Consider the following 23,029-nt stretch of genomic DNA (forward strand, 5'->3'; position numbering starts at 1 on the left):
CTGCTGTCCTGAAGCCAGAGAGCCTCCCCGCTGTGAAGGGGCCAGGCCTGCAGTAAACCCTGGCAGCACAGACAGGTCTCACAGCCAGGTCACTGCGCAGGCTTTTATTACACGCTCTGTCCTGCTGTATGCGACAAGCATCAAGTGTTTTCCTTGGGCTGAGGCTCGGGCTCCCCTATAGGACTTGGCACCCTAGAAAGCCAGCTCTGGGGCTGAGTGATGCACTTGCCCCACACATGAAGGGCTGCCTGCTTGGGGTCACTCCCCTCCCCATTTGGGTTCCAGTCCAGCTGCCAGCCAAGGCTCAGCACCACTCAGGTCCCAGAGGCCCTGGCCCCTGAGCAAAGGGCCTTCTGGGTGGTTAGTGTTGGATTGGGGGGGGTGGGGGAGGCTGCAGCTGTCCTCTGCTGGCTGGTCCCCCCAGTGCCGTGCAGCTCCCTCCCTCCGATCCCCTCTCCCTTCACCAGTTGGGGGATGGGGTGGGGGGAAGCTGCAGCTGCTTGGCCCAGCTCTAGCCAAGGGGGACAGAATTCACACACACCCCTGGAGTCTCTGCCAGTTTGTGGGGCTGAGCCTGGCCAGGCAGCTGGGAGCTCCCAGCGCCAGCTGCCCTGCTCACTGCTGGAGCTGGTGCAGGTACCCTGTGGGCCCAGGCCCCCTCTTCCTCCGCCTGGTCCTTGGACTTTTCCTCCTGGGGGCAGGGTGCTGCCTGTCCCTGCTGGGCCCCTCCAGCCCCGTGCTGCTGCCGGGGGAGGTGCAGTCCTCTAGCCTGTAGGGGAACAAACAGCCAGTGTGAGGGGCAGTGGATGCCTGGCCAGGAACGTGGGGCATCCCTGCCCCCGGAGCTATGCAGCTGCTTGGGGCTCCTGATGAGAGGGTGGAGCTGGAATTGCTGCAGAGGGCAAAGGTGATCCCTAGCCGAGGCTGCCCCTCCAGTCATGCCCTCCCCACGGCCCCGCTGCGTGGGGGCTCCCCTCCTGGGCCAGGGTGGGCGGGAGCCAGGAACAGGTTTGGAGTGTTACCTGCCCACCCCCGGTGCTGTGGCGGGGAGAGGCAGCAGGTCCAAGGAAGGGCCCTGGCACTGGGATGGTCTTTAGTGCCTGGGAGTAGCTCAGTCAGTCTACCCTGTGCCAGCCCCTGAATATCACAGGCCAGGCACAACCCCACCAGGGCCTGTGTGGTGACCTCCCACTGCACCCCCTTCTCCACGGGGCCCCACCCCACTGTGCAGAGTCTCCCCACAGGAGGCTGTGCTGGCTGCTCCACATGCTCAGGGCCCTCAGCCCAGTTTCAGCTCCATGGGGGGGCTGCTCCCCAGGCCTGGCCCAGTGCCCAGCCTGTACCTTGGGTCACTGCTGTCCTGAACTGCTGGGCTCAGCTGGGGTGGCTGCTGCCGCCACCTCCTCTGCCTGCTCCTGAGCTGGCGCAGTGCTTGGGCCGTGCGCCGGTTGCCTGCGTACTCCCAGACCAGCTGGGCACGCTCCTCTGCCCGCTCATCCCCGCTTCTCCTGAACAGGCGCCGCAGCTGCAGCAGCTCCACGTCCTGGAAGATGTTGGCAGAAGCTCTTTTCCGGGCACGGGCCTCAGGAACCTGGCACTGCAGGGGGTCGCACGCCACAGAGGCAGGGGTGCCCATGGGTCTGCCCCTGGGGCGCCAGAGGAGCTGTGGGAAGGAAGGGAACAGGATGAGGCTGCAAGAAGGGATTGGGCTCCCCACGCCCTTGTCAGCCTGCATCCCCTGCGGACCCCCCGCTGGCTCCTCCGCCTGCCTGGGACGGGAGGGGGGTGCAACCTAGGGGGTTTAGCAACCTGCACCTATGAGATCTGCCCAGTGCCCCGGCCAGCGCGTCAGGAGCCAGGAGCCACGGGCAGCTGGGAGGCGAAGAGCGAGCTCGTTCCCTGCCTGGCTGTGCTGCCTTCCCAGGACCCGGAGGGGCCCCGCTCTTTCCTGCTTCTCTGCCTCGTTTCCCGGCTGGCTGAGCAGGGCTGGAGCGGAGCCTGCGTCCCCTGGACACAACAGCCCCGGAGCCCTCTGCCAGCCCCAGGGCAGCTGGGGGCCGCCGCGGTCTCCACGGGCCGCGAGCAGCGGGTGTCGCGCTCCAATGCCCGCCGGCCCCGGGCTCTCTGGGTGCGTCTACACGGCGAGACACCGGCGTCCCGGGGGCTGGCCCGCGCCTCGGGCTCGGGCTCGGGCTCTTTCATGGTGGTTTGGCCCGGGCTGCAGGGCCCCGGGGGATCCCGGAGCGCCCCGCCGGGCTGCACAGAACCCGGGCCCGGGCCCCGGCCCGGCCGAGCTGCCCCCGCCCCGAGCGGCCCCGGGCCCGGCTACCTGCGCACGCGAGTCGGGCCGGGGATCTGGGCTCTGGGGTCCGGCCCGATCCCCCCACCCCCCGGAGCAGAGACAGCGGCCCCGCCCCCAGCCCCGCAGCCAATCAGCGGCCGCTGCCACCCACCTCCCGCCTGCCCAAGCCGAACGCGGAGACACCGGCTGCCCAATCAGGCCCCGCAGAGGGGGAAGGGGTGGGGCCTGGCGCCTCGGGGAAACACGTGGCACCCAATGACGTCAATGGGCGGGCGGTGACCAGCTGCTGGCCGGGGTCCAGACTCCCTGCCTGGAGCCTGCAGGCGGGCGCACAAGCCAGGCCGTGCAACGCTCTGCGGGGGCCGGTCTGTTACCGGCACCCACCGTCCCACCCCCCCTGTTCCCAGTCCCTAGGTGTAACTCACCCGGTCAGGGCAGGGACCCACCGTCCCACCCCCCTGTTCCCAGTCCGCAGGGCCCCGGGTGTAACTCACCCGGTCAGGGCAGGGACCCACCGTCCCACCCACCTGTTCCCAGTCCGCAGGGCCCCGGGTGTAACTCACCCGGTCAGGGCAGGGACCCACCGTCCCACCCACCTGTTCCCAGTCCGCAGGGCCCCGGGTGTAACTCACCCGGTCAGGGCAGGGACCCACCCTCCCACCCCCCTGTTCCCAGTCCGCAGGGCCCCGGGTGTAACTCACCCGGTCAGTGCAGGGACCCACCGTCCCACCCACCTGTTCCCAGTCCGCACGGCCCCGGGTGTAACTCACCCGGTCAGTGTAGGGACCCACCGTCCCACCCCCCTGTTCCCAGTCTGCAAGGCCCCGGTGTTGGGATCAAGGAGACGCGGAGTCAAGAGGTTTGTTAAGCAGGCGTCCCGAGCTCTCTTGAGCTGGGTTTTTATTAGTAATTAGAACAAAGAGCATGAGATCACAGTTACTTGTAACATATTGATTGGTTCACCCATAGCCATCTCCCTTTGTGCAATATATCATAATTGGTGAAGGGGCTACGTGAGCTATTGGAGGGGCTACGTGCACTATTGCCTAGTCTGTGCTTAATCAATAACCTGAGCATTGCTTTACCTTAAGCCAGGAGTAAATGTAATAAACATGTGTGTGGTTTGCCAGCACAGCATATTTTCACTACATCTCCCCCTTTTTGTTTTTAAGCAATTTGCAGGCATAATGAATGCTCTGTTTTATATTAAGTCGTTGCCAAGGGCAGCCGTGGACAAATAGGCTAATAAGTGAAGGAATACACTGTAATATGCAGCAACAAAGTATTAATCCTGCAGCTATAACAATAACATATGCAAACATTTGCTTTAGCCAGGATAGGTCTGGCAGCCATCCTTGTATGGTCGAACGTATCGTGCAGGTACCCAGCGCGGGCCGCTTGGTGTTGATACAGCTGCGTAACCGCGCCCCCAGGTGATTAGTGGCACAGGTCCGCTCCACTCCGGGCCAGGTAGCTGACGATAGGTTACCTTTGGAGCAGGAAGAACTTCGGTCGTCTGATAATGCCGTTGTGCCCTGGTGAAAAATTGAGAATTGAAAGGTAATAGATTTAAATGATTGAGTGTAAACAGTACTTGAGCCAGCCATTCTTCCTTTTCTGTCAGGCTGCCGGGGACAATTCCCCCTTTTTGTTTTTGTCGCAGAAGAGCAGTTTTTAATGTGCGATTAGCTCGTTCTACAATGGCTTGTCCTTGGGAATTGTATGGGATGCCAAAGGTATGCGTGATTCCCCAGCGCGTGCAGAACGCTGCCATCGCGGAAGAGCAATAGGCTGGGCCGTTGTCAGTTTTTAAAGCTGACGGCTTTCCCATCACTGCAAAGGAACGAATGAGGTGATTACAGACGTGTTTGGCTTTTTCCCCTTTTTGTGGCGTTGCCCATATATAGCCAGAATAAGTGTCTATGACTACATGCAAATAGGACCAGGGAGCTAATGGTGGGAACCGAGTGACGTCCATTTGCCACAATTGGTTTGCACCTAGCCCCCGAGGATTTACCCCGATAGCGGGTCCTGCGAGGTTTCCAGTACACTCAGGGCACTGCTGAATAATCGCTTGTGCATCAGATAGTGGTATGGAAAATTGCTTGGCCAATGCCCTAGCATTTTGGTGATGTAAGGAGTGACTTTCCATAGGAGAGCAGGGGAAAGCCTTTAAGGCGTGATCAGCATAGGCATTGCCTTGCGAGATTTCTCCGGGGAAAGGCTGATGACTTCTAACATGTGCGATAAAAAATAGATGTCGTCGGTGACGTAATATCAGTTGTAGGGAAAGAAATAAACCAAGCAAATTATTATCCAAAGATGCAGTAACACAACTAGAAGCAATATTACTAACAACATTGGCAGCATACAAACTGTCTGTTATGAGGTTAACTGGTTGATCAGAAAATGTGTTAAAGGCAAGAATTAACGCAGCCAGCTCCGCACGCTGAGGAGAGCGTTGCGGTAAGGTAAACTGGGATTTCCACTGGTCATTTTTCTTCCAAGCAACCACCCCTCTGGAGGGGCCACCATCGGTGAAAATGGTAAGAGCTTCTGTTATGGGAACGGGAGATACCAAGTAAAATACTTTCAGCGGAATATGCTGAGCAACTTGGAGACGAGGATCCTTGGGAGTATGGTAAGTTACGGACCCAACATAATTGGCTAGGGCTATTTGCACCTCCTCCGAGTGCATACATGCAACTTCCCAGGTGGCGATGGGGATGGGGATAATAATGTTTACTAAATCCATGGCAAACAAGTTTAGTGCTCGATTGCGTCCTTTAGTGATTAATTGAGCAAACATTCCAGACAATGGGACGAGTGTGTTTTTGTGTGTGTGTGGTAAATACATCCACTCGAGGATAAATTCTCTCTCACTTGTATGTTGAAGTAATGCCCCCATGAATTGCTTAGTGTCCCCAAGAATGATTAAGGACGGGGGCACGTCAGGTACTGCTCTATCTACCCACCTTTCTGCCATGGCTTCGTTGACCTTATGCACTACCTCCCGTTGTTCGTTTGTTAGTGATATTATGTCTCCCGGTTGCCTTCCTAATTTTAGGGCATTAAACAGTGGAGTTAGCATAGAAGTGGGAATCTTGTAATACGGTCTTATCCAATTTATGGATCCCAGAATTTGCTGTAGTACTACATATGTTAATTTGTTTGGCAAGGTAAGTTTTGGAAGTATGGGCATGGAGTATGCTGCAAGCATTTTATGACCTAAATATTGAAAAGGTTCGGATTCCTGTATTTTTTCCGGGGCTACTACCAGACCCGATTGACTTAAGATATCCGTTAACTCACTTTTCCATGTGGTGGGTAGGGGCCTACCGGCTATTAAGATATCATCCATATAATGGTATACAAGTAGCTTTTTGAACTTATTTCTGAAAGGTTGAAGAGCAGTGTTTACAAAATACTGACACATGGTAGGGCTATTTAACATGCCCTGGGGTAACACTTTCCAATGATAACGTGTTGTGGGTTGGGCATTGTTCAGGACTGGCACTGTGAATGCAAAATACTTTCTATCCTTTTCCTGTAACGGTATTGTAAAGAAACAATCCTTTAAATCAATTATTGCTACCTGGTAGTCATAAGGGATTAAATTTGGATTGGGGAGGCCACACTGCAGGGGGCCCATTGGTTCTAGTATTTTATTAATTTCCCTCAAATCGTGAAGGAGCCTCCATTTTCCTGATTTTTTCTTAATTACAAAAACAGGAGTATTGTACGGGCTTGTAGTATGCTCAATGTGTCCATCTTTTAATTGTTGCTCAACTAATTGCTGCAAAGCTTCTAATTTGTCTTTAGGTAATGGCCATTGTTCTACCCAGACTGGTTTATCAGTTTTCCACTGTAACGGAAGAGCCTGAGGCTTACTCATCTTCCAAAACCAGTTTTGCCCCTATCTGTTCTAACAAATCTCTTCCCCAAATGTTAAACTGTAAAGGCAATATGCAGGGTTGAATATATGCTATTATGGGACCTTGTTCCTGGGATTTTACCGGTAACCATTGAGAGCTCTTTTTAGATGCTTGGCTTCCTCCTACCCCAAATACCGCAGGGGCTATCTCAGAGGGCCATTTAGGTTCCCAATCCTTTTCAGCTATGACAGAAACATCCGCCCCTGTGTCCAACAAACCGGTCAGCCACTTACCTTGGAGGTTATACTTACGTTGAGGTTTGTGCAGGGATATTCGGTGTACCAACGCCGCCACCTGTGGGTGAAAGGAAGAGTCGCTGTCGCCTTCAGTACGGGTTGATCCAAAGCCTCCTGTACGTGTTACCTGTGATTTTTCTCCAGGGAGCTCATATGGCAACAGTATCATTTGTGCCCAGGAGTCCCCTCGTCTTAAAGTAAAAGGCAGGTGACTCCAATACTGAACATATATTTTTCCCTGATAATCAGCATCAATCACTCCTGGAACTACCATAATTCCTTGTTTGCTTGCTGATGACCGAGGGAGTATAATGCCCACCGTCCCTTCAGGAAGGGGCCCTTTTAATTGAGTAGGCATTAAAAGAACTTCCCCCGGTAAGAATGAGGATTTTTCTTCTTGATTATACAAGTCTATCCCAGCACTGCCGGTCGTTGCCGGTTGCGCTGTAGTCAATTCTTCCGCCCCCATTGTTTTTCCAGGGCCCGGGGAGGGCCCGGTTATTGGTTTCCCTGCCCCAGTCCTGATCGACATTGATTTGCCCAATGATACCCCTTGTTGCATTTAGGACATTTTTTGGAGGGCCTACCCCCTTCCTGGGGTCTTCCTTTATGTGCTCCCCCTCCGGGTGCCCTACACTGGCTTTTAAAGTGACCCGGTTTTTTGCAATTAAAACAATTTCCCGTGGGTTTATTACCTTGTCTTATAGCCCCCGCCAAAAGAGCCATAGCATGGGTTTGACTACCGACATCCGCGCAAGCCTGAATCATGTCTGCTAAAGTGTATGAGGGGCGATGTATTATAGATTGCAGTACCTTCTTGCAATCAGCATTAGCTTGCTCATAGGCCAGTTGCCGTAAAAGCTCTGTCTGTGCCTCCTCGTTATCAACCTGCCGCTGTACTGCTTCCTTGAGCCTATCTATGAACTGCGGATACGGCTCTGCAGGCTGCTGCCGGGTGGCTGTGAAAGACCTAGTCGGTTTCCCACTTACGGGAACCCTTCTGAAAGCTCTCATAACACTAAGTTTAGTACGAATATATGTATCTGGGTCTAACTCCAACTGTCCCTCTATAGTGCTAAATTGGCCTGCTCCATAAATCTGGTCAGGCGTGGCAGCTGGGGTTGAGTATCCCACAGCAGCTAACCTAAACTCACTGTCCCACACCATATACTGGGCGGGGGTCAGCACCATACGAAATAAGTCTTTCCAATCTTGTGGAGCCATAATGTAGCCATTTCCAATTCCTTCTAAGATGCCTGCCACGAAATTAGACCTGATGCCTGTCTCTGTGATAGCTTTTCTCACCTCCCTCAGTACTGTATACGGTAGCGCCGTCCACTCTCTGGCGGCATTGCCCTGTGCATCGACTCCTGCCGCTATAGGCATTAACATGGGCAACTCCCCCTCCCACTGATGTTCTTCCTCCAAATTCAATTCCCCCGTCTCACGCGCCAACGCAACCGCCGCCCGGACGCAGCCCCCACGATTCCCCCGGAAACAAGGCTGATCAGTTCCTTTATTAACGGAGGGATCCGAGGGCCGCTGCCCCGTATCCGACACCGCAGGCGCTGGTGGTAGCACCCGCGGGTACGGAGGCGGTGTTGTCAGCGCGAGAAGCGGGGCGGCAGTGAGAGACGCCTGTGGCCCCAGTTTTCCCACTGCCTCAGTACAGCGCTGCCACATGAGCAGGTGCTGTACTGCTGCTCTCGGTGTCTCAAAGAGCTGTGTTCCTATCTTTTGCCAATCTGCTTGCTGCAGGGACCCCTCTTCGGGATACCAGGGGCATTGGCATTCTATTTCCTTAACAAAATCCTCTACATGCCGCAGCGTAACCGCTGGGCAACCGCTCCCCTCAATGAGCTTAAATAATTCCTTAGCATGAGCCTTTTGTGGCACTGATAAATCGCTCCCCATACTCACGAGTGGCTGTTTCCAGCGGGTGCACCTAGACTATTCCAGTCGGATGAGCAGGGGTCCTCGGGATCCGGTGTATCACGTCGGGGTCACCAGATGTTGGGATCAAGGAGACGCGGAGTCAAGAGGTTTGTTAAGCAGGCGTCCCGAGCTCTCTTGAGCTGGGTTTTTATTAGTAATTAGAACAAAGAGCATGAGATCACAGTTACTTGTAACATATTGATTGGTTCACCCATAGCCATCTCCCTTTGTGCAATATATCATAATTGGTGAAGGGGCTACGTGAGCTATTGGAGGGGCTACGTGCACTATTGCCTAGTCTGTGCTTAATCAATAACCTGAGCATTGCTTTACCTTAAGCCAGGAGTAAATGTAATAAACATGTGTGTGGTTTGCCAGCACAGCATATTTTCACTACACCCCGGGTGTAACTCACCCGGTCAGTGCAGGGACCCACCGTCCCACCCACCTGTTCCCAGTCTGCAGGGCCCCGGGTGTAACTCACCCGGTCAGGGCAGGGACCCACCGTCCCACCCACCTGTTCCCAGTCCGTAGGGCCCCGGGTGTAACTCACCCGGTCAGTGCAGGGACCCACTGTCCCGCCCACCTGTTCCCAGTCCGCAAGGCCCCGGGTGTAACTCACCCGGCCAGTGCAGGGACCCACCGTCCCACCCGCCTGTTCCCAGTCCGCAGGGCCCCGGGTGTATCTCACCCGGTCAGTGCAGGGACCCACCGTCCCGCCCACCTGTTCCCAGTCCCTAGGTGTAACTCACCCGGTCAGGGCAGGGACCCACCGTCCTACCCCCCCTGTTCCCAGTCCCTAGGTGTAACTCACCCGGTCAGGGCAGGGACCCACCGTCCCACCCACCTGTTCCCAGTCCGCAGGGCCCCGGGTGTAACTCACCCGGTCAGGGCAGGGACCCACCGTCCCACCCACCTGTTCCCAGTCCGCAGGGCCCCGGGTGTAACTCACCTGGTCAGGGCAGGGACCCACCGTCCCACCCACCTGTTCCCAGTCCGCAAGGCCCCGGGTGTAACTCACCCGGTCAGGGCAGGGACCCACCATCCCACCCCCCTGTTCCCAGTCCGCAAGGCCCTGAGTGTAACTCACCCGGTCAGGGCAGGGACCCACCGTCCCACCCACCTGTTCCCAGTCCGCAGGGCCCCGGGTGTAACTCACCCGGTCAGGGCAGGGACCCACCGTCCCACCCACCTGTTCCCAGTCCCTAGGGCCCCGGGTGTAACTCACCCGGTCAGTGCAGGGACCCACCGTCCCGCCCCCTTTCCCAGTCCGCAGGGCTCCAGCTGAGCAGGACCTTTTACCAGCGAAAAAGCCTTACACGGTAACATCCTACATCTCCTCTATTTATTAACAATCACCCACACCAGACTGCATCGCTACACAGACACTGCTCACCACTCCCAATAAGGCAGAGGCCAGTCAGGATCAGGCCGTCTGGGGGACTCCAGCTTCTGCACAGTGGTATTGGCAGAGTGTTGAGGTCTGGCACCTCTGATCGTGGGGCCGTGTCCTGGAGCTGGTTCCCAAAGAACTTCCTTTTGGAGCCCAGTTTATATAGTGTGTGACAGACCCAGGCCAGTGCGGTACAGGAGTCTGGTAGAGGGCAAATATACTGGTCACTGGATGAGTAGTTTTCTGTCCCCTGAGTGACCAGAGCAGGGGCTGCACTAGAGTAATCAGGAACCTGCTAGAACCAATTAAGGCAGCCAGGCTGATTAGAACCCCTGCAGCCAATCAAGGCAGGCTAATCAGGGCACCTGGGTTTAAAAAGGAGCTCACTCCGGTCAGGTGAGGAGCAGCCAGAGGAGAGGAAGTGCGTGTGAGGAGCTGGGAGCAAGAGGCACAAGGAGCTGAGCGAGAGGGTGCTGCTGGAGGACTGAGGAGTACCAGCGTTATCAGACACCAGGAGGAAGGTCCTGTGGTGAGGATAAAGAAGGTGTTTGGAGGAGGCCATGGGGAAGTAGCCCAGGGAGGTGCAGCTGTTACAGGAGGCACTCTAGACAGCTGCAATCCACAGGGCCCTGGGCTGGAACCCGGAGTAGAGGGTGGGCCCGGGTTCCCTGCAAACCTCCCAACTCCTGATCAGGCACAGGAGAAGTTGACCCAGACTGTGGGGAAGATCACTGAGGTGAGCAAATCTGCCAATAAGCGCAGGACCCACCAAGGTAGAGGAGGAACTTTGTCACAAGTGACATTTGAGTTCTTTTAGCTGCACCTTACCCAGTTATTACACTAACATGTTACTAACCAACCCTAACACGGTGTAACAACATTCTCCAACCAATCCTACCCCACCACCTGAATTTACACCCAGCAACATTAATTATGTAACAGACAGAACCGGACAGAGACCTAACCGACAAACAATAGGGACGTGGGGACCATCATGACAGAACAATGAAGAAATGCGGATTTCACAACCACAACCATTGAGAAGCGAGTTCTTGCCAGACAGACGCTGTCCAGACTCAGGGCTTGGCTACACTTACAAATTTGCAGCGCTGCAGCAGGGTGTGAAAACACACCCTCTCCAGCGCTGCAAATTGCGGCGCTGCAAAGCGCCAGTGTGGTCAAAGCCCCAGCGCTGGGAGCGCTGTCCTTTATTCCCCACAGGGAGGTGGAGTACGGACACCGCTGGGAGAGCTCTCTCCTAGCGCTGGCACTTTGACTACACTTAGCGCTTCAAAGCGCTGCTGTGGCAGCGCTTTGAAGTGTAAGTGTAGCCAAAGCCTCAGTTTTCTTTAGCCCTCTTAAGATCTGGTTCTTTATCTGGTGATGGTGGGGGCCATTCGGCTGGGATCTCCTTCCTAACAGCCTGTGACGTTGTTTTAATGTCCTTTAGATGGAATGTGGGGATGTGACTTCCTGCTTCTCAGCTCATGGCTGCTGCTCGGCTGCTCTTTCAATCTGGCTGCAGACAAGGCCTGGTCCTTACAGCTCCCTCCCCTGCCGAGACTCAGCTGCTGCCCTCTGTGGGTCCATGTGGCTCCTGGGGACTTTGAAGGCCTCCTCTGCCTGCAGCTCATGGTATCCCAGGTCCTTCACAGGGGTCACACTGCCCCTCACCTGGGCAACTAGGCTGAACAGACAGACCCCCTCCATGCGCCCCTGCTGCAGTCTAGTTCAGACATGTCACACCAGGTGACAGCATGCGCAGGAGCTGCTGGAGCCCTGCACTGGGGGATCCTCCCTACAGACCTTGCAGAAGGATGAAGGTGATTCTAACAATAACCTGCAGCTTTTGAACCTGGGACCTTCAGATCTGTAGCACAACCCCTGCTATTTGCACTAAAGGAGAGACCTCATTTCCTGCCACCAGTAGTAGGCTGCTATCCACCAGTGGCCCAGCCACTAGCGGGGAAGGTGACACATTTTGCCAACGTCACCCGAGGTTGTATGGAGCCTGGGAGAGGTCCTGAGCTGGGGCAGGACCCAGAGGGGCTGGCTCATTTGCAATATGAAAACCAAGCAGCGTTGTTCAAGTGTCGCACAGGAACGCAGCACAGGAGGAGATGGGTTTATCGGCCTCCTCGAGTAACAGAAGAAATGTTTTGATGAAGGGCTGGGCGGAATCCTCTCCCTTTCCTGGTGCAGCGTTTCTGTCACGAATGAGTGAGCCAGAAGAAAGCAGGGTGTGCCCGCGGGGCACATGGTGGGAGGATGCTCAGGAAGGACAGGGATCCAACCAGCAGCAAGGATCCTGCAATGCAGGGGATTTCCTCAGCGCTGGCCGGTTGGGGGGTGGAGGGTGTAGATGGCTCATGTTCCACACAGATGTTGTGGGGCTGGGAGAGGGGCACTCACTGGCCTGTCAATGACCCCATGCCTGGAGGCTGGGGGAGGGCTGGCTCTCACATCCCCACCCCTCCCCTCCAGCTCAGCACTGCCTGTCACAGACCAGCTGCCCCTCAGGGTCTGGCTGCAGATGGAAGGAGCCTCCCAGCCCAGGAGCTGGCAGGGCTGCTGCACAGAGTCTTGGAGGCCAGGGGCCTGCCCATGAGGGCCTGTGTGAACCTTTGGGGTTCAGCCCACCAAGGGACTGGAGCATAGACCCGGCCCTGTGGGTCCCTGGCAGCGCCCACCAGGGAAAATCTGCCACCGCTACCAGCGGCAGGCAACACAAGGGCTCCCCACTGGGCTGCTTCCCTCGGCAGGCCCCAACGTGTTACACTGCAGCATGCGCCCATCCACTGGCTTCTCCTCGGTCCCACCCTCTCCGCAGCACACTCACGGGTCTGTCTGTCGTAAAACCAAATGGAAGTTTATTTAGCAGAGCTCGAGCTAAGGATTCAGACAAAGGCCAGTCAACGGATGACAGGTAAAAGCCAAACCTATCAGGCAGGCTAGAGCCTGCGCTCATTAACAAGTCCTCTCAGGCACTGGCAGGAAGCGCTAACCAGACTGTGGTGGGCTGGGTTTTACTCACCGAAGGAAAGAGGACCCAATCTCATCGTGCTGGCCTGTGGCTGGGTGTAGGGCTGGGCTCACGGCTGCAGCAAAGGGGTGAGATATTTTTGAGTACGTGGGAGTGATGGGTGAGTTCTACATCCTCATGCTTCAGGGCAAAGGAAAGCAGCAGCTGGGATCAGGAAGGCCTGTCCTTGCCTCACACCTCTCCTGTGAGGTAGCTGGACAGTGAGGCACAGGAGAGAGACAAGGGGGGAGGGAATATCTTTTACTGGACCAACTTCTGCTGGTGAGAGAGGCGCGCGCGCTTCCTGAGGAAGAGCCCCGTGCTGCTGGAAAGCCCGTCTCTCACGCCAGGAATCGGTGCAATAAAAGATATATCACCCGCCCTGTCCCGAGACCCACGGGGCCACACCACCGCTGGACACGGCCGGGCACGGGGGGGGGGGTGGATTTATGCCTTTCTCTGCAGAATCAGGCTTTGGCCACTCAGACGCAGGGGTGGGGTGAGGGACACGAGGCACAGGGGTGGGGCTGGGGACGCCCAGTGAGGCTGGGGACGCCCGGCGTTGTGATGGGGCTGGGGATGCCCAGTGGAGCTGGGGACGCCCGGAGCTGTGATGGGGCTGGGGATGCCCAGTGGAGCTGGGGACACCCCTTTTGGTGGCAGGGATGGGGCTGCCAGGTGGGGACGCCCGGCAGGGCTGGGGACGCCTGGTGTTGTTGTGATGGGGCTGGAGATGCCCAGGGGGGCTGGGGATGCCCAGAGTTATGGTGGGGCTGGGGACGCCTGGTGCTGTGGCGGGTCTCGGGATGCCCGGAGCTGTGATGGGGCGGGGGACGCCCATTGTAGTGGCGGGGTGGAGGATGCCTGGCGTTGTGACGGGGCTGGGGACACCCAGTGGGGCTGGGGACACCCGGAGTTATGGTGGGGCGGGGGACACCCGTTGTGGTGGCAGGGATGGGGCTGCCCGGTGGGGCTGGGGACGCCTGGAGCTGTGATGGGGCTGGGGATGCCCCGCGGAGCTGGGGTCCCCGGAGACGCGCTTGGGCCTGTAACTGGAAGCGGCAGCCCCCAGGGCTCTGTCCGCACCCCGCAGCTGGCCGGGGATGCGCGGGCCGGAACGCTCCCTGCGCCCCACCGAGCGCGCCCGGGCCCCGCAGGCAGCAAGAGGCCAGGCCGGGGGAGACGCTGTGCGGGCTGGGGGCCGGGCCTGCTCCGCGGCGGAGCCTGCCCCTTGCAGGGAGCCCCTGGCACGTCCCGGGCGGGGCCGGGCCGAGGGCGGGGCCGGCCGGCGGGCGGGCGCCCGGCGCAGGAAGGACCGTTAGGCGCCAGATGTTTGGCAGCCGAGCGCAGAGGAAGTGGCTGCCGGGACGCAGGGCCGGGGAGCGGCCCGAGGCCCCAGCGCTGCCGCCATGCCCCCGCCCGCGCCCCCCGCCGCGCCGCCGCCCGGGCCGCCCGCCCGCGGGCCGCTGAGCCTGCACCGGCCCTTCCTGCGCAGCCCGCTGGCCCCGCTGCGCCTGGGGCAGCTGCTCCTGGGCGCCGCCTGCTGGGGGACGGTGGCGGCCCACAAGTACGAGGGGGCGGCGCACTTCGCGCTCTTCGCCGCCGTGCTGGCCTGGCTGCTGGCGCTGGCGGTCGCCGGGCTCAGCCTGCTGGGGCGCTGGGCTCTGGTGCCGCTGCTGGGCGCCCGCTGGCTGCTGGCCAACGCGGCGCAGGACCTGCTGCTGGGCGCCGGGCTGTACGCGGCGGCCGCGGGCGTCATGGGCCACAAGGCGGAGCGCCACAGCTACTGCAACCTGCGCGGCTACAGCCAGCCCTGCCCGTACCGCGCCTACCTGGCCGCCGCCGCCTGCGCCGCCCTGGCCGCCGCCCTGCACCTGCTCTCGGGCCTCTACTGCCTGGCGCGCCGCTGCCGGGGCCACCGCGACATCGTCTGAGCGCCGCCCGGGGCCCGGCGGACGGAGCCCCCCACGCGGACGGACGGACGGACCGACAGAGCCCCCTGCCCCCCGCCGGGGACTGAGCGCCCCCGGACAGACAGACGGACAGAGCCCCCTGCCCCCCGCCGGGGACTGAGCGCCCCCGGACAGACAGACGGACAGAGCCCCCTGCCCCCCGCCGGGGACTGAGCGCCCCCGGACAGACGGACGGACGGACAGAGCCCCCTGCCCCCCGCCGGGGACTGAGCGCCCCCGGACAGACAGACGGACAGAGCCCCCTGCCCCCCGCCGGGGACTGAGCGCCCCCGGACAGACGGACGGACGGACAGAGCCCCCTGCCCCCCGGCGGGGACTGAGCGCCCCCGGACAGACGGACGGACAGAGCCCCCTGCCCCCCGGCGGGGACTGAGCGCCCCCGGACAGACGGACGGACGGACAGAGCCCCCTGCCCCCCGGCGGGGACTGAGCGCCCCCGGACAGACGGACGGACAGAGCCCCCTGCCCCCCGGCGGGGACTGAGCGCCCCCGGACGGACGGACGGACGGACAAAGCCCCCTGCCCCGCGGCGGGGACTGAGCGCCCCCGGACAGACGGACCGACAGAGCCTCCTGCCCCCCGGCGGGGACTGAGCGTCCCAGGACAGACGGACGGACAGAGCCCCCTGCCCCCCGGCGGGGACTGAGCGCCCCCGGACAGACGGACGGACGGACAGAGCCCCCTGCCCCCCGGCGGGGACTGAGCGCCCCCGGACAGACGGACGGACGGACAGAGCCCCCTGCCCCGCGGCGGGGACTGAGCACCCCCGGACAGACGGACGGACAGAGCCCCCCGCCGGGGACTGAGCGCCCCCGGACAGACAGATGGATGGACAGAGCCCCCCCCCCCGCCTGACAGCTCCCGTAGCTGGTCAGGGACCTGCAGCCCCTAGACAAAGCCCCCCGCCCCCGAGGACGGACGGACAGACACAGGCTATCCTCAGCCAAAGAACCCCAGCCCTGATCGCCGGAAGGTGGGGGCTGCCAGCCCTCGGGCTCCCCCCTTCCGGCTCTCACAGGTGGGTGCTGGCTCTGGGTCTTCGCTCACTTGCTCCCCGGGGGCGGCTGGGACAGGAGGGAGCAGGCCCCCATGGCTGTCATGGGAGGGGAGGGGAGAGTTCTGGGCCAGGGCCAGGACCAGGGCCAGCTCTGGCACCCCAGGAGCCACTCCTAGCACCCATTGCCCAGCCAGGATGAGCCAGGCCAGAAACGCCCAGGGAGGAGCCCTGATCTATGAGAACTGACTGCCCAGAGACCCCTGCTCTGTGGGGGGGGGCTCCTCCCAGGGGCTGGGCCCTCACTCTCCCCTGCCCCCACATGCAGCCCCTGCTCCTGCCCCATCTGCTCAGGGACAGAACTATGCCCCCAGCCCCAGATGCGCCGCCCCCCACCTAGGCTGGGCGGATGGGGAGTCCAGTGCCAGCCCAGAGCCACCACCCCTCCCCCAGCCCTTCCCAGGGAGTGGGGCCCCAGCAGGGCAAGGCCATTGCTCTCCCAGCCCTGACTCATGGTGGGGGGAGGAGGGAGCAGGGGCTGAGCCGCGCAAGATGTTCCAGGCCTGGGTATGTCAGGGCAGCCTGGGAGCCCCCTTCAGCTCAGCCTCCTGCTCACGGGTGTGTCTCTCCCTAGTGCCTTTTTCTTTGCAGGGGCCACACAGCCCCTGACAAGCTGTACACAGGGATCGCCACACCTGCCAGGGAAATGCACCCACCTCTGGGGTGGGGCGTAGCAGTTGTGTAATCGCTGTGCAGCCGGTGAGGATGGGAAGTGAAAGACACTGTGCCCAGTTGAAGTTGCAGGGTGGGACGGATTTGAGGTTGGTGGAATTTAGCCCTATAAGGAAATTCAAGGGAAGGACAGGCAGGTTTCATAACCAAGCAGAGACCTCTCCAAGACGGCTCCCCTTTGGAAGATCCCCGCGCAGGGCCCCGCCAGCAGGGCAAGCCTGGCCCGTGCTGCTTGGGGCACAAGGGAAGTGTTGGCCTCCCTGCTCCGCGGGCTGATTCCACAAGTGGTGACTCAGGGCCGTGCCCCCGGTCCCTGGGCAGCGGCTGTGCCAAAGCCGTTCTGGGCAGCGCAGAGGAGCCCTAGTACCTTCGATTTTTTACAGACTTCCACCCTGGTGCCATCGATCCCTGCGCTGTTCTTGCCCCCGGAGCTGGGCGGGTGTGACTTGCTGCCAAGGAGGCACAGAGCGACACGGGAGATGCAGCGGCTGGGGGCTGTGCCCTGTTTCAGGAAAGTGCCTTTCACCCCAGTGACCTCCAGAGCTCTGTGCGAAGGCAGCGGGAGCCAGAGGGTGGATCAGCCTGGCCCGGGGCCCCCCACCCGAAAGCTGACAGCTCGGGGAACGTGACCAGGTCCAGCACATCCTGGCTCCTCTCCTGACCCCTCCTCCAGCCAGGAGGCCCCGGGGATGGACTGGCTGCGAGGGCTGGAACGGGGCTGCCAGCCGGGCCCGGAGGAAGCTCCACTTTGGATGGAATCGTGCTGGGAAATTCATCTTTGGAGATTGCGCTGAGCCCAGCCCCAGGCTGCTCGGCACCCTCCAGTCCCCCTGGGAAAGGCCAGTGGCTGCAGGCTCCCCCCGGCACTGGACACCGGAGAAGCAGTGGCAGGACCAGAGGGCAGATGTCGCGGTGGAGCCGAGGGAGGGAGTCGAGCCCGGAGGTGAGAGCTCTGTAGTGCTGGGCCTGGTGGGGGACGTGGGCTCCCCTGGAATCCCAGCCCGCTATGGGAGCTGAATGCCAGTCGTGCCACAGGCAGGATGTGGCCGTGTACTGGCACAGAGAGCCCGAGGGCTGGAGCCTCCAGTACCCCACATCAGGGGGAGCCCCCACCTGGGAACAGGGCTCTTCTGGGCCTGGCCTGGCCGGGGTCTGGGCAGCATCCAGGGCAGGGCCAGCCGGGCCCGTGGGGCTCTGCTCCCCTGCAGCCTTTATCCGGCCGCAGCTCAGCTCAAACTCTCCCTGTGTGCTCTGAGCTGCAGGGCACAGGGGGGTGGGAAGGGGCTGCCTGCCCTGGGCTCAGGGCCTTACACGGAGCTTTGATGCCCCCAGGTAGTACACAGTCTCGTTGGCAGTGCCCCCTTAACGTGCCAGGCCCGAGGCTCTGTTTTGCCCAAGGGGGAGCTGCATGCTCTGAGACGGGGCCCTTGGGCTGCAGCGCCCTGGTCTCCGGGTGGTGCTCCAGAAAGTGCAGACCCCAGGAGATAGCCCCCCCTTGGCAACCCTGAACGCTTCTCCTGTGAGCTGCATGTGTCCGTTCCGGCTGGAGCAGCGAGGCCTTTCTGAGCTGGGGCAGGGCCCTGGGCACGTCTGGCCAGGGGACTCTACACCTGCATGGGGGTCAAAGGGCAAGGCTGACCCCTGGCAGCAGGGTTAACCCTTTGCTGCCTGTTTGGGTTTGAGGGCCAGGACCCCCACCCAGGGGAGAGCCTGCAGGCAGCACAAGGATCGCACGTGGCCTCTGGCTGTCGTTCTTGGGGTCCCCACACCCCATCATTTGTGTCAATGGCAGGAGCCACGACCCATCGGTGCCCCGACACACAGGCAGCGGGGGCTGGGGGCAGAGCTGGGACGGGGGGGCAGAGGTTGGGGTTTGGGACTGAGGCCGGGGCCTGGCTGCTCTGCTACTGACTTTGTTTCCCTTGCAGTTTGCTCCGTGGCTCCCGTGCACAGGGCCTGGTGCTGGGACCTCTGGAGGCTGCCCTGGGCTGGAGGGAGCAGGCGAGGAGCCCAGGAGGGACTGGAGAGCCGCAGCCTCTGCTCATGGAGAGCCCAGCAGCCCCATGCTGCTGTGGGAGAGGACATGGACTGGGCAGATGTGCCCCTGCCCTGTACAGCCAGGCTCGCTCCCCGTGTGCAGCGGACGGGCCCAGGGCTGCCTGGTGCCCGCCTGCCTCATGCTCAGGCTGTGCCATGTTGCTCGCGAATGGCCAAGCCCCAGCGCACTGGAGAGCCGCGGTCCTCCACCTACCACTGTCTCACTGCCCCGGCTTTCCCCGGGCATGCCCTGCACGCTGCCCTTGCCTCCCGGCTGTGCCCCCATCCCTGCCTTGGGGAGATCCCACCCGTCGTGCCACAGGCAGTCCTCCCCGGTGCCTGCGGATCTTTCCCATCCTCCCTGCCGCCTGCAGCTCTGCGCATGGCCCCAGGGCCTGCTCTGCACAGCTGGGGCGGGAGCTGGCCCCGCTGCGCTGCGTGGCAGGGAGGGGCTCTGTCCCTGGCGTGTTTCCCAGGCCCCTGCCTGTCTGACTCGTGGGCCCAGCTGCACCCAGATCTCTGTTGTTTGCTGTGGATTCACCTCCCTAAATAAAGGGTTGCTGGTACGAGCTGGGGCTGTCTGTGTTGGGGTTTCGGGCGAGGGAGAGGGGCTGGGAGAGTCACACGGGGGGTGGTCCGGGCAGGGGTTTCCCAGGAGCCTCAGGCTCATCACATTCCAACCGCGCATCAGAGAGGTCTCAGACCTGCCCCCCTCCAGCCCCACAGGGACCCCTGGCCTCTCAGCTCCGCCCTGGGGCTGAACAGGCCCTGCCCTAGCAAGGGGGCCCTGCTGACCCTGACTGCCACAGCATGGCCTGGGATTGGGGGTCTGGCTGGGAGCTGGGCTCAGACCGTTGCTGGGGATCCCCAAGACCCTCCAGGACCCAGCACAGCTGCTGGAGTCTGATGGGTGGGGCTGGGGCTAGCAAAGGGGCAGGCTCGGTGCAGCCCCCTGCACCCTGATCTCTGATTCCTCACAGCTGAGCCCAAGCTGGGCTGTGTGTCCCGGGGGGCTGACAGCCTCACTTCGGCTTCCCCAGCCAACCCCGCCCCTTGGCCCTTGCGGCTGCCCCGTCTCAGTGCGCCGGCTGGGCTGGGCACCAGGGGCCCCTCCGGACACTGCAGCCTGCGTTTGCTTCTTGGGGCCACAGGCTGGGCTCCCCGAGAGCTGGCGTGACTTGCCGTGGGCTCAGGCAGGCCTGGCTTTATGCACCAGCCCATCCTCGCACTGGCCTCCTCGCCCCCGGCAGCTGAGCTCACGGGAGGCCAGAGCTCCCTGCCCCCACCCCATCGGCAGGACCAGAGCAGGGGAGCAGACACCCTCCCCCGGCAGCATGGGGCTATCAGCCCAGGCCAGCCCCCACCACTGGGGCCTGCGCCTGGGGAAGGCTGGCCCAGCGGGGCAGGCGTAGGAAGCCTGCCAGACATCCCAGCAGGAGCGCGGCACAGCGGCGGCGTTACCGAGCGCTCCTGGGCCGGCGACATGGCTGCAGCGATGCCAAAGCAGGCCAAGCCCTGGCCAGGCCCCGTCCCCAGCCCCGCACGCCGGGCCAGGCCATCTCTCCCAGTCCCAGCAGCGCCCTGAGCATCTCCAGGACTTTCCCCACGGCCCGGCCCGGTTCGGCCCAGCGGCCCTGCTGTCTGTGTGGGGCCCCAGCTGCAGGGGTGGCTCCCATCTGGGGCTGGCCAGGCTGCTGGGGGGGCGAGCCGGGCCTGTGACGGCTGCTTTGCCAAGCAGCGAGAACAAGGCTGCAGTGAGGCAGCCGGGGCAGGACGGAGCCAAGTGGCCGCGTTCCACAGGCCCAGCACTTCCTGCCCTGGCTGCTGCTGAATGGGCTCCCTGTGTGCCGGGGGTGGGGGCAGGGGCAGGCTGCTGGGAGCTTGGGCACGTGCTTGTGCTCCAGGAGGGGTGGGCACGGACGGGGGAGGGGGCCTTAGGGGTGTGCAGGCCGGGCGCTGGCAGAGCGGGGGTGGGGGGGAGCTGGCCAAACTCACCGGCAGGAGTGCAGGGCCCCAGGGCCCACCATGTGCACGCGCGTGTGTGTTCACGTGTGTGTGTGGGGGGGTGAGGCCTGCCAGGAGGTTGTTACAGGGACAGAAATTGGGGTCAGGGTGACGGCAGTGCCCGAAGTGGGACATTGGCCCAATGTAGCGGGGAGTGGAGAAGCCCCAGCCCCCTCCCCCTGTAACCAGTGGGTCTCCCCTTGTAATGCTGGACCCCATTGGAGCTCCCCCAGGAATGGGGAGGGGATCCTGCTGCTGCCCCCTGTGCCTGGGCGGGTGAAGAGCCTTGGGCTGCTGCGGGGATAATGAATTGCTGGCCTGGGGGCTCCACTTTAACCAGTGAGGATGCTGGTGGGGGGAGGGCGGGAGCTCTGCTCCTTGCGGCAGCTGTGAGATCCCTGCAGGGGGCAGAGTCCCCCCATCTGCATGGGGTGCGCTGAGACTGCCCCACATACAGGGGCGGGTGGTTTTCTGGGCAGGGGGAGGCAGCCTGGGGGTGACACTGTGGGGACCCCCCCGGCAAGAGACCTGGCTTGGAGCTGCAGGAGGGAAGTGGGTGCTGGTCCTCTCAGGTGGGCGTGGGGCTCTGGACTAGGGCAGGGGGCGAGTGGTCAGTGACTTTTGGCTGGGTAACTGGGGAACGTGCCTGCAGAGCGCCTGCGTGTGCCTGGCTTTACCCCGGGGGGCTGGGAGCACTTTAAACCAATAGTGTAAACCACTGGGAGAGACTGTGACGGGGACACTGAGGTGGGTTGGCCTGTGTGATGAAGTGGGGCTGTTGTTAATGTTTCCTCTGAATACTGTGTGGGTGCCTCAGTTTCCCCTCTGCAGTTCTTAAGTCTCTAGTGTGCATAAATGGCCGACACTCTGTCTCCTGGCAACAAATGGCCGGGGCCCTTCCCCCCTGCAAGGGGATGGCTAAAGGTGAACAAAGAGATCAGGTGACCTCCTGGCCTGGGAAAGAGACAAAGGCCAGAGAGGAGGGGCTGGAGGGGGTTTCAGTCTGGAGCTGGCTGGGGACGGGAAGTGAGTGCAGACAGGGTTGTCTGGCTCACTGCCCCCCAGAATGGACCCATTCATACGCGAATAGCGTAGCTGAAGTCGAACTACCTTAGTTCGAATTACTTACCCGTCCTCACGGCGCAGGATCAACGTCCGCGGCTCCCCCGTCGACTCCGCCACCGCCGTTCGCGGTGGTGGAGCTCCGGAGTCGACGGGAGCGCGTTCGGAGTTCGATATGTCGCGTCTAGATGAGACGCGATATATCGAACTCCGAGAAGTCAATTGCTACCCGCCGATCCGGGCGGGTAGTATGGACGTACCCTTAGGAATCTGTACTCGCTGGGGGGTGGAGGGGGGATTAGAGCTGTAGACACACAAAGCCTCCCTGCGAAGAGGACTGGCCATGTGTGGTACAGTGCTGCTCACCCAGGGGGAGGGCAGCTGGGCCTGGGCACAGGGCCTGGCTCTCCCCCAGCACCTCATGGAGTGTTTCAGCTGTTCATGGTGGCTGTGAAATGCTCCCCCTCAGGTGCTTAAGAGCCTTTGGTGAGGAACCTTGTCACAGGCTTTCTGAAAGTCCAAGTACACAATATCCACTGGGTCATCTTTCACGTGCTTGTTGACCCCCTCAAAGAATTCTAGTAGATTGGTGAGGCCTGATTTCCATTTACAAAAAACATGTTGACTCTAGGGCTGTCAATTAATCGCAGTTAACTCAAAAAAATTAACTGCAATTAAAAAATTAATCACTATTAATCGCACTGTTAAACAATAGAATACAAATTGAAATTTATTATATATTTTTGGATGTTTTTCTACATTTTCAAATATATTGATTTCTATTACAACACAGAATACAAAGTGTACAGTGCTCACAATATATTATTTTTATTACTATTTTCACGGTAAAAATTATAAACAAAAGAAATAGTATTTTTCAATTTACCTCATACAAGTACTGTAGTGCAATGTCTTTATGGTGAAAGTGTAACTTACAAATGTAGATTTTTTTTACATAACCGCTCTCAAAACCAAAACAATGTAAAACTTTAGAGCCAACAAGTCCACTCAGTCCTACTTCTTGTTCAGCCAATTGCTAAGATAAACAACTTTGTTTACATTCACAGGAGATAATGCTGCCTGCTTCTAATTTACCATGTCACCTGAAAGTGAGAACAGGCGTTCACATGGCACTTTTGTAGCCAGCGTTGCAAAGTATTTATGTGCCAGATGTGCTAAACATTCATATGCCTCTTCATGCTTCGGCCACCATTCCAGAGGACATGCTTCCATGCTGATGGTGTTCGTTAAAAAAATAGTGTATTAATTAAATTTGTGACTGAACTCCTTGGGGGGAGAATTGTATGTCTCCTGCTCTGTTTTACCTGCATTCTGCCATATATTTCATGTTATAGCAGTCTCAGATGATGACCCACCACATGTTCATTTTAAGAATACTTTCAC

General features: G+C 60.2%; 2 protein-coding genes and 2 long non-coding RNA genes across 6 annotated transcripts; 2 read left to right on the plus strand and 2 right to left on the minus strand.

The window, feature by feature from the left end:
• Positions 1 to 89: 89 nt before the first annotated feature.
• AVPI1 (arginine vasopressin induced 1) lies at positions 90 to 2,428 on the minus strand. Of its 3 annotated transcripts, none has more exons than XM_045025741.1 (3): positions 2,330 to 2,428; positions 1,344 to 1,663; positions 90 to 769 (listed from the first exon to the last, which is right to left on the minus strand). In XM_045025741.1, the coding sequence occupies exons 2-3, from the start codon at positions 1,634 to 1,636 to the stop codon at positions 616 to 618; spliced, it is 447 nt and encodes a 148-aa protein (XP_044881676.1). In that variant the 5' UTR covers positions 1,637 to 1,663; positions 2,330 to 2,428; the 3' UTR covers positions 90 to 615. The 3 variants fall into 3 exon arrangements, with proteins under 3 accessions (XP_044881676.1, XP_044881675.1, XP_044881677.1); XM_045025740.1 differs by lacking the exon at positions 2,330 to 2,428 and adding an exon at positions 1,904 to 2,256; XM_045025742.1 differs by lacking the exon at positions 2,330 to 2,428 and adding an exon at positions 1,816 to 2,256.
• A 928-nt stretch (positions 2,429 to 3,356) lies between these two features.
• On the minus strand, positions 3,357 to 8,409 carry LOC123375107. Its single transcript, XR_006581317.1, has 3 exons — positions 8,394 to 8,409; positions 6,489 to 6,531; positions 3,357 to 3,837 (listed from the first exon to the last, which is right to left on the minus strand). It is a non-coding gene; the product is annotated as an uncharacterized LOC123375107 (long non-coding RNA).
• A 5,281-nt stretch (positions 8,410 to 13,690) lies between these two features.
• Positions 13,691 to 14,985, plus strand: MARVELD1 (MARVEL domain containing 1). Its single transcript, XM_045025737.1, has 2 exons — positions 13,691 to 14,839; positions 14,946 to 14,985. Exon 1 carries the CDS (start codon positions 14,233 to 14,235, stop codon positions 14,755 to 14,757), a length of 525 nt encoding a protein of 174 aa, XP_044881672.1. The 5' UTR covers positions 13,691 to 14,232; the 3' UTR covers positions 14,758 to 14,839; positions 14,946 to 14,985.
• Positions 14,986 to 15,244: 259 nt separating this feature from the next.
• Positions 15,245 to 19,128, plus strand: LOC123375106. The gene is made up of 2 exons (XR_006581316.1): positions 15,245 to 17,465; positions 18,451 to 19,128. It is a non-coding gene; the product is annotated as an uncharacterized LOC123375106 (long non-coding RNA).
• The last annotated feature ends 3,901 nt before the right edge of the window (positions 19,129 to 23,029 follow it).

The sequence above is a fragment of the Mauremys mutica genome, chromosome 7 (genome assembly GCF_020497125.1).
Source record: "Mauremys mutica isolate MM-2020 ecotype Southern chromosome 7, ASM2049712v1, whole genome shotgun sequence".
NCBI classification, from domain to species: domain Eukaryota; kingdom Metazoa; phylum Chordata; order Testudines; family Geoemydidae; genus Mauremys; species Mauremys mutica.